This window comes from Aristolochia californica, unplaced genomic scaffold, assembly GCF_029961685.1.
Source record: "Aristolochia californica isolate CCGP_79_NKW_82.1479 unplaced genomic scaffold, dmAriCali1.0.hap1 SCAF_3, whole genome shotgun sequence".
NCBI classification, from domain to species: Eukaryota; Viridiplantae; Streptophyta; class Magnoliopsida; order Piperales; family Aristolochiaceae; genus Aristolochia; species Aristolochia californica.
In genome coordinates, this window is record NW_027181992.1 from 26624643 (window position 1) to 26634609 (window position 9967).

At 36.0% G+C, this 9967-nt stretch overlaps 1 protein-coding gene across 2 annotated transcripts; it reads left to right on the plus strand.

Annotated features, from left to right (window-relative positions):
- Positions 1–3248: 3248 nt before the first annotated feature.
- On the plus strand, positions 3249–9084 carry LOC137958924 (oligouridylate-binding protein 1-like). Of its 2 annotated transcripts, none has more exons than XM_068806136.1 (12): positions 3249–3507; positions 4630–4691; positions 4967–5069; positions 5539–5615; positions 5716–5777; positions 5886–5973; positions 6135–6210; positions 6306–6336; positions 7159–7278; positions 7413–7498; positions 8054–8227; positions 8542–9084. In XM_068806136.1, exons 1-12 carry the CDS (start codon positions 3406–3408, stop codon positions 8824–8826), a joined length of 1266 nt encoding a protein of 421 aa, XP_068662237.1. In that variant the 5' UTR covers positions 3249–3405; the 3' UTR covers positions 8827–9084. The 2 variants fall into 2 exon arrangements, with proteins under 2 accessions (XP_068662237.1, XP_068662239.1); XM_068806138.1 differs by having other exon boundaries at positions 7416–7498.
- Positions 9085–9967: the final 883 nt, after the last annotated feature.

Here is a 9967-nt window from a genome sequence, read left to right on the forward strand (position 1 = left end):
TCCATCTTGTTGATGAGCCAACTAATTACCAAAGAGTCATTTTTTAACCACTTAGCATAAGCAACATCTTCTTCATCAATGGGTGGCCCAAGTTTGGTTAGGTCACCAAGTAGGTGTCTTTTAATAAGAAACCGTCGAACCGATTTGGACCAACTTAAGTAATTTGATATCTCTTGCAAGGGTATGGTAGTAATCTTGAGAATATCATTATTGTTACCCATGTATTCTTTAGCCATAAGAGGCAATTCAAGGGTAATAGTGTACTCAAATGTGAAGTAGCCTAAGTAAGCGGCTTGTAGAATCAAGTAAAGCCAAGACTAGCTCGGGTATATGGGAGGAGAACCTGAGCTTATCAAGCATTTTAGGTAAAGAGGGAACCCTCTTAGGCAAGTAAACTTGCTGGCCAAAATTACCTACAATCAATTTTCTAGTCTTCCTTTTAGAGAATAGCAAAAATCAATAAATAAGCATAAAATCAAGTAAGGTAAGGTGACATTCCGAGTAAGATCTTTCTAAGACCATTCCAAAAATATATTTGACTCCAGCTTGGAAAAAACCAGCCTGGATTCAACCCCTCGTGAGTTAGGCAAGATATGATTGATTGAAAATTAAACAAATCATGCCTAATCAAGAAGATATTGATTGAATATTAGATCTCAAAAAAACAACAATCTTTCTTCAACATTAACTAGTCTTTACAAAGGACCACTTCCTTAATTCTTTTGTACTTGCTTCATTTCATGTAAATGACAATCTTCAATTCTTGATTTTTTGTGAAGATTGAGGCAAGAACAAGCAGCCAACTCGTGGCTTTGACTTAAACTAGGTCTGGCGTCCTCATTTTTTTAAAAAACTCTGCACAACACTCTGCAAAAAAAATAGCCTTCTTCTTTCAGCTTTTTATTTTTTTTATTTAAAATTGATGATCCTTGGCATGAGATATGAGAATATCTCTGTAATTCTCATATGAGGGCCGATATCTCTGTAATTCTCATATGAGGGCCGAGACCTCAAAAACAAAATCCCCAAAAAAAAGTCACAAAACCGAGTAGATTTCCAACTCTTCAAACAACTTGGTTAATGGTGAAGCATAGCATAGTAGCTAAGTAATAAGATTTCCAAAACCCAATGGATAAAAAACTTCTCATAATAGGCTCAAGAAAATTATTCTTCATCATAAAATGTTGGTCTCATGAAATAATAACTCTTCATGCAAAAAATCTCAACATAAACCGATTTTCAACCAAGAACTTACAAATCGACAAAAGCAGCCTTGGCAAACTTCTTCCAATCCGAGATGCATAAATCTCAATACTTTCATATAATGAAGAGTATAAAAATCATCTCTGAACCATCTTCTAGAGGTAAGAAAACCAAGAGCATGAAGTCATAATAACAAGAATAAAAAACAAACTTCACTCAACAAGCTTCAATCTTGCTTCACAAAGAGCCTTCTATAAGTACCTCTGATCATTACTTCTTAGAACATCCTTTTGATGTGGGGATCCTAAATTCAATGCTCTGATACCATGTTAAATTTAGGACCCCATGCTTGAAACCTTGAGCAAGATGAGAGAGAGAGAAAAGAGGGGAGAGAGAAGAAGAAAAGAGCAAAGAGAGAGAGAGAGAGAGAGAGCTCGGGTAGAGAGGAGAGAAGAGAAAAGGGAGAAGAGAGACTTTAGGCTAGGAGAGATATTCTTCCACAAATTTGAGAAGAAAAGAGATTGATTGAAGGCTTCAACCGAGACCTTTATTTATACTATTTTTATTACATATTTAGGGAAAATCCTCAATCAATTAGGACCCCTAATTATATCAATCATGATTAGCTAAATTACTTCAATCAAAGAAAGATCAATCAATTAAATTAATCAAGGAATATTGCCAAATCTTCCACCTCTTGTGATGACTCATCATGCCACCTCGTGTGGTGACTCATCATGCCACTTCATGTGGGCATGGTGGGTTTGGTCCCATATTCTAACAATTCCCAACTAATTATATATGAGAGTGTGTTTTTAAGGAAGATGTGAAGTTCATTAACTTCATCCTGAAGGTTATCTTTGGGAATGATTGTTTTAAGTTTTTCAAGAAATTGATTGGTTGGCTCCATAAGTCTTCCATTGGTTTTCTCTATATTCATAACTCGAATAAACTATGAACATTTATGGTATTGGCTTTCCATCATGAAGACATGTTCAAAGGACTTTTGATAGTCCCAATAGTTATAAGCTCAGGGAGTCTCTATGTTGGAAAATAGTTTCCTTATGGAGTTAGAATCAGCCTTACTTTGATTAAATTCTTTGACAATTAACATTTGCTGTATTGAAAGGTTGAAATAAGCATACTGAAGAGCTTTTAGCTTGTATAATAATCCGCTATTTGAGCACTAGAGGTTTCCTCAAAAGTTGTTTTTCATAAAATGTAGTTGATTTACATATGAAGCATTCCTTTCCATAATCTTGTAGGCTTTAGGATCTACTTTGCTTTAGCAAGATAGATTTTTTAACAATGCTTTTTATTCTTCTCACCACTTGGAGTGAGTCGGTGGCCATTTTCTTGAGTTCTTTAACCTTTTCAACCTTTTCATAAGAAGTTTCCTATCTAGAGTTAGGTTCCTATAAAAGTCTCAACCATAATTTAGGCATCCTAAGAACCTTGCTTTTATTCTGAATTTCATTAGAAAAATTATCAGCAAATTTGATTACTCTTTGTATAAGAGTAATCATTCCTAGATGATTTTGTAACTAAGGAATTCGATGCTAGGAATGAAGAGCTTAACTTTTTCTCGTAGAAACAACCAGACCAGTCGTTTTTATGACATTGTAAAACACCAGTGTTAATTAATATCTTTGAAAATATTAAATATCATCAATATAAACTATGAGAAATAAGTTATATAAATTACATATTTCATTCATTTTTTTTTTTGAAATTCAAAGGAGCATTCATAAAACTAAATGAAATTATATTCCACTCATAATGATCCCGGATTGGTCTATTGATCAACTGAACCGAATCTAACCCTGTTAGACCAAGCGGCCATTCTAGTTTGATCGCTCGATCTAGTTTAACGACTGCGAGTGGAGTGTATGCGGGCCTTGCCCATGACCTATGAGTTGTGGCAGTGGGCCTATCGTTTAGGGTGCGACCATCCGCTGGGAAAAATGCAAGGGCGAGGTTCTGGAATCGTGACATCTCATCTATAAAATCCCTGGCCTGGAGCGAATCATCTCCCTTCGCGAGGCGAGTCTTTCGGTTTCTCTCGTGTCTTTTTTTTAACCCCCTCGTCTTCGAGGGTTTTTATTTTGTTTCTTTTTTCTTTTCTTTTTTCTCTACTGAATCTTAGAGTCTCAGCCCTTCGATCGCAATATTCTTCTTTAAACCGAAGAAATTTTCGAGAAAATGCAGCAGCAGAGGCTGAAACAGCAGGCGTTGATGCAGCAAGCTCTTCTTCAGCAGCAGCAACAGTCGCTTTATCATCCTGGCCTCTTGGCTGCTCCTCAGGTATTTTCTTTTTCGTTTTACTTTCTTTTCTTTTCGTGGTTGATTGCTGGCAGTTGATGGAACTAGGGTTTTGTGTCCGACTTGTTGTACGATACTGGAGGTTAGGGTCGTGGCGGTCCGATGTCGCTTAGTTTGTTAATCATCTTTCCGAATTGGGTTGACAGGCTAGATCTACGGAAAGGTTGAAGTTACATGAACTCATTATACCTGTTCATTTTAATTTTATTCCAAGGTTCTGCATTCCTTCTACTTTTTTCCTTTTTACTATTGCTATCTTTTTTCCCCTAATCTGTGAGTAAAGCTGGAGGCCTTTGGTGGAACTCCTGGTCAATACAAAATCTCTGCATGTTATAAGCTGATGTGAAATTTTGAAACTTGTATTAACAATCTTTAGTCGATATGTTACTTCTATATTTAAGTTCCGGTCATTTAATTTAGTTTTGTTTGTAACTCTCCTCTCGGAATTGCGAAAATATTCTTTTTCCACTTTATTATACTGTTGGCGTAATTATAGCCGTTGTTCAATTTTTTGTTTTTTGTTATTTGCCAAGTCTTGTTTATTTACTTTATTTTATTTATTTATTTTGGGTTGGGGGGGGGGGGGGGGTTGGTTATAGAAGGGGAATTGTTCATATCAATGTATTTTGCATTTAGCTCTTGTATACGTGTTTTTTTCAGGGAGGAGTTTAGTCTCTGAAAATATCTTGTACATGTTTAAAAGCACTTTGTTGGTATCATTACCTATCTCAACTGCCTTCATCTCATTAGACTTTCATTTTCCCAGACGTACCTAGAGGTCATCTCGAAGTCCTCTACCTAGATATCAATTTATATCTCATTGTCCAGATGTACAGCTCAGAAAGAGGATTGTTTCTGTAGCCATGGCTACACCTTATAATATTTAAACACATTACCCGAACAAATAATTATGTTGTTACTTAGGAAGTGCATTTCTTTTTCATTATGCAGATAGTAGGTTTTAATGTTTTTTATGAGAGTTAATTGCTTGTGCTATAGATTGCTTCTGCTTGATAGGCTTACTTTCCTTTTATGGGGATAGTTTTCCTCATTTGGCATGTCTTTTTATTTTAAATTTCTCGTTTTTTATTTTTTATTTTGCAGATAGAACCAATCCCAAGTGGGAATCTGCCTCCTGGGTTTGATTCAAGTTCCTGCCGCAGTGTGTGAGTATCATCACAACTTTGAGTTTCTCTAATTTCCTTTCTCTTCTGGTTTTCTGTAACTTTTTCCTCAGATATGGTGATCCAAGAGTAGGAATGTCTTTGTTTTCCTGGCCATATTTTTCTATGACTTGGCTCTGAAGTTAGGAATTTGTCATAAATTTTTTTTTTGTTTTTCATTTTTGTACTATTCAGGAGGTTTTTTAAGTTTTTATTGTTTCCATTCTTTTACATTGCAGACTAATGCTGTTTTGTCCTAAATTTTATTCGAAATTCAGGTATGTTGGTAACATCCATACACAAGTAACTGAGGCACTATTACAGGAGGTCTTTCAGAGTACAGGTCCACTTGAAGGATGCAAGCTTATCAGGAAAGAGAAGGTTAGTGTTTTATTTCAAAGCATTTATTTTTTGTGCATTGCTGGTTTTGTGAAGAAGTAACTCGTGTTTTACGGTGCTAAAATAATGAAATGTGGAGGCTTCTTTTTTTATGGGATTTTAATAAGAGCTTAGAAGAGCCTATTTAAAGCAAGCTAGAAGTTCTATTGACTTTATGTGGTCACCATTACATTTTGTCAAATCTAATATACAAATGACATCAAACACCAGTTGTTTAGTGGTAGAGTGGTACCCTGCCACGGTATAGAGCCAGTGTTTGGTTCTTGGATGGTGCATTTTAGTACTATGATGGGTGACCTCCTGAGACGTCCTTGTGTTTCACCCCTTTTAAACCACTTAATACAATGTACAAATTTGCAGTTGTTCGAATTTTTTTTTTTTAAGAACTTTACGGGGTATTGCAGCATTTTGATAACCTATGTTCTCTTCTGTGTTATTCTCATATATGCAGTCATCCTATGGCTTTGTGGACTATTTTGATCGGCGATCAGCTGCTCTTGCTATTATGACACTCAATGGAAGGCACTTGTAAGTGGAGCTGAGAAGAAAAGCTGCAGTTATTGTGTAAATGTTTGATAAATTTTGTTTGTTTTGTTTATCTTCTTTGTTTGAACTATCGATCATTCAGGTTTGGTCAGCCTATTAAAGTTAATTGGGCATATGCCAGTGGCCAGAGGGAGGATACATCAGGTTTATTGAATTGCCTGAAATCTTTTCTACTTCCTACTTTCTTGAACAGTATGAACAATAAATTGGCATTAACGATTCAATTCTATTGTTTAACATGTATTTGTCCAGGTCACTACAATATTTTTGTTGGTGATCTAAGTCCAGAGGTTACTGATGCTACCCTGTTTGCATGTTTCTCTGTTTATCCCAGTTGCTCGTAAGTCAATATCAAGCTTTTGTTTTCTTTTCTACTATTTTAGCAGTTCCAACTACTTGCATTTCATTCACTACATCATATTTAACCGAGAATATATCCCTATTTTCTTTATAAACATGCAATTTAGTAGTATTTAATTATTAAGGATTCTTATTATGCAGAGATGCTAGGGTGATGTGGGACCAAAAAACTGGGCGTTCAAGAGGGTTTGGATTTGTCTCTTTCCGAAATCAGCAGGTTAAACCATGAAAATCTTCAAATTTTACTTGGTTTTCTATTTTTGAGTTTTATCTCTGTGGCATACTAAAGTTATTATTATTTCTTTTTGTCAGGATGCACAAAGTGCTATAAATGACTTGACTGGTATGAAGCCTTGTCGTTTACTTTTTGTTGCATATGTGCTTTCTTTTATACCAGTTTGTTTCAGTATGTTTGACATCATTATACCATTGAACTGATATGTATAGCTGTTTTTGTGATGAACTTCAAGCTACATGCATGATTTCTATTACATTTTGAGTTTAGACTATGTTATTTGTGAATGTCCTTTTGGTCTCTCTATGGCTCAATGAACAAATTCCTGGTGAACTACTTGTAGACGAAATTGCCTATGTTGAGTTCTCCGAGGCTGTACTTGAATGTCGTGTGCCCTTCATAACAATCACGTACCTATAAGTTTTGAGGTGCTGGTAGGAGAAATCAAGAATAAGGTACTCGAACGGTAAAAGTTCAGCATCCGTTTCTGAGGTAGCATATTTTGATCTTTAAAAGCTGCAACTGCCTGAAACTGGCTTACCCCCCTTTTTGAAGTTGAGTGTTGTGAGAGATTTCTATCTTGGTGGCCAGGAATCATGCTAGAAGTTTGCTCTCTCTGCAGACTAGTATGATGCAAGTTTTTCATTACCACAGAATATGGTTTGTCATCTAGTACAATATAAACTGTTTATCTCCTAATTGTGTTACCTGATAAAACTTATTCCTACTAGTGCCTGTCTTTGATTGCCCATGGGTAAACATTGGTATAAACTCGCATCTCTGCGTTCACAAAAACGTTACTGTTTTTAATGCCTTAACTATGGATTTCTCGTGTATCAGTTTCTCAACTGTGGGATTGTAGAACAAAGCATGTTGATTTTCTGATCGTGTAATCTTATTACTGTTTTGCTGGTAATCTTTGTTGTAAAGGTAAATGGCTGGGAAGCAGACAGATCCGTTGTAACTGGGCAACGAAAGGTGCTGGCTCCATTGAAGAAAAACAAAACTCTGATGCCAAAAGTGTTGTGGAATTAACAAATGGAACATCAGGTGGGTATTCTTGTTGATTTGACACTATGATAATGAATATCTGAATGATTCTGAAATTCTATGTTCAGATGGTAAATGATGTGCTTTAATTTATAGTACTGTTGTAACTTTATACAATCTCATCATTTCTCCAGAAGATGGTCAAGAGAATTCGATGGAAGATGCACCCGAAAACAATCCTCAATTTACTACTGTTTATGTGGGCAACCTCGCCCCTGAGGTAAAACAACCTTGCTGCTCTTTCATTATCTTTCTTCTTGCTATTGTTCTCAGTGACTACTTGCCCTACCTGGAAGTTTGCCACCTCAAAGTACCTGAATGGAGGTATAAGAGGAAGATTTTTTTTCACCCTTACTTGCTTATTGATACCATTTATGCATTCAAGAATAAAATAGTTAGGTGATGCAATGGTAAAATGTGGTCTTGGATGCTGTAAATGCTAGTCTTTTAATTTACAGGATAACTTCCAAAAGCTTGGAAACTAACCCAGTTTTGGGATAACTTGCCTTGTTGTTTTTATTTTTTCCTTTCCTGTATCTAGAATAGCCTAGGAAATTTGGAAGACATACGATATCCTACATTTATTTTAATATGGATTATAATTTCGCATGCAGTGGCTTCATAGATGGAGAGGTGTCTTTCTTTTGGTACTTTAATATTATCTTCAGGCATATATTTTAAAGAAAATTTGCCATTATTTACTTGTGTTTTATTGGTTGTCTGATAATCAAACTACCTACCAATAGTTTGTCTAAAATCCCTTACCTGTCTTCAGGTATCTCAGCTTGAGCTCCACAGGCATTTCCATGCACTGGGAGCTGGAGTAATAGAAGAGGTTCGCATACAACGGGACAAGGGCTTTGGTTTTGTTAGGTATAGCACTCATACGGAAGCAGCCCTGGCTATCCAGATGGGCACAGGTAGATACGTTTGCGGAAAGCCTATCAAGGTAGGATTATTTGATAAATTTAGCATTTATTTTGAGGTTAATTCCTATAAAGTCTCTGAGTTCCTTGTAATCATAGGCTTGTTTTTAGTAAAATTGAACTCCCAGTCTAAAAGAATTAAAGGATCTTTGTTAGTTGTACTTGTAGGCCTGTTATTGTAATACAGGTTTGTTTACACTAATTTGATTTTGGACGGTCCTGCATTCTCTGCCTCTAGTATATGATTGTTTTTCATCAGATGTATAGTTTTACTGAGATGTTGTGACATTAATAAAAACTTAAAGAGCTCAAGTTTACTGAAGTTTTTTGCTTTTAGTGCTCTTGGGGTAGTAAGCCTACTCCTCCAGGAACGAGCTCCACGCCACTTCCTCCTCCGACAGCAGCTCCTTTTCCTTCACTATCTGCAACTGATTTGCTAGCCTATGAGCGACAGTTAGCATTAAACAAGATGAGCTCAGGCCAGGCTGCAGCTCTCTTGCATGCTCAAGGCCTTAAGCAGGCAGCTGCTATGGGAATGGGTACCGCTGGGGCTAGTCAGGCTATCTATGATGGTGGGTTCCAGAATGTTGCCGCAGCTCAACAGCTTATGTATTACCAGTAACAAGTCGAATTATGTCATATATTATGATTTTATTACCCAAATCCCACTTTACAAACTACTGCTACTGTTTTTATGTTCAAAACAGTTGGGCCCTCTTTTTTTTCTTCTTTCTTTACTACTTTCTTTGCCTTTTTTTTTTTTTTTATTTCCAGTGTACCGTTTTGTCTTCACCTTTTTCTGTATTTGATGTATCTGAATTGACTGGCTATACGTGCTTACTGTGTAGTGTGTTTGTAGGATGGGTTGTTGGCTGGCACATTCAGTTTTTCAGTAATTTTGGTTGATTCTGAACTTTAGTATTTTTGATTAGTTGTAAGTAGAGGAATTTTCTCTGAGTTAACCATTTTTTGATCGGCTCGTCTGGCCTAGGGTCATGAGACCTGCCATAATGAGTGACTTACCGATCTAATTTGCGACCGAGGGGAGCATTACATTGGTCATGAAATGAGAACGTCTCCAAATTTCTGCAGGTTCTCCAACCGTTGGTTATTTATTTTTGGTTGGGTAGGACTTGCGGAGAAGGAAAATAAGTGTACTTATAATGTTCGAATTTCAAATGATGAAAAGATAAACGAAAGGGACACGTCTAAAAACGATTGACACAGGTCAGCCTAAATTTTGGTTTTGTACGAGCCTTGCTCTCTGAGTGTAAGTATCTAACAAGTGTTGAATTTATGTAAAAGTGAAATACTTTATTGACTTTAATAACTTGTTGTAGTAAGAGTACATAAACTTTTATTTATAATAGAGGAAGGTAGTAGAATTTAATTACAATAAAATTATCCTTTATCTTAACTACATCAAAACTCTAATTCTTAAAGATGAGTCTTAATATAATTAAATAATTTAATATTGATAAAAAACAAATATAACTCAAACTAAAACTTTTCTTGATCGTGACCTTAAGATAAAGATACTTTTGTGAGTATTTCTGGATATTCCAATTGATGTGATAAGGATACTAGTTCATGGTAATCATTGTGGGTCCTATTTTTAATGGGTTTGGGCCCATCTTGTGGGCCTTGGTCGTGTGACTCATCTTATAATAATCTTAGTTATGTGGGTTTTCCTTGGTCGTTTGGGTTTGAGCTTATCTTTCAACACTCCCCCTCAAGCTGGGGGTGATAGAACAATATGAACC

Bases quoted from the DNA above. Each gene is read 5' to 3' on its own strand.
- LOC137958924 (XM_068806136.1), top strand. From the start codon at position 3,406: ATGCAGCAGCAGAGGCTGAAACAGCAGGCGTTGATGCAGCAAGCTCTT. The intron at 5,070-5,538 runs GTTAGTGTTTTA...TCATATATGCAG, and splicing joins AGCTTATCAGGAAAGAGAAG to TCATCCTATGGCTTTGTGGA. The intron at 6,211-6,305 runs GTTAAACCATGA...TCTTTTTGTCAG, and splicing joins TCTCTTTCCGAAATCAGCAG to GATGCACAAAGTGCTATAAA.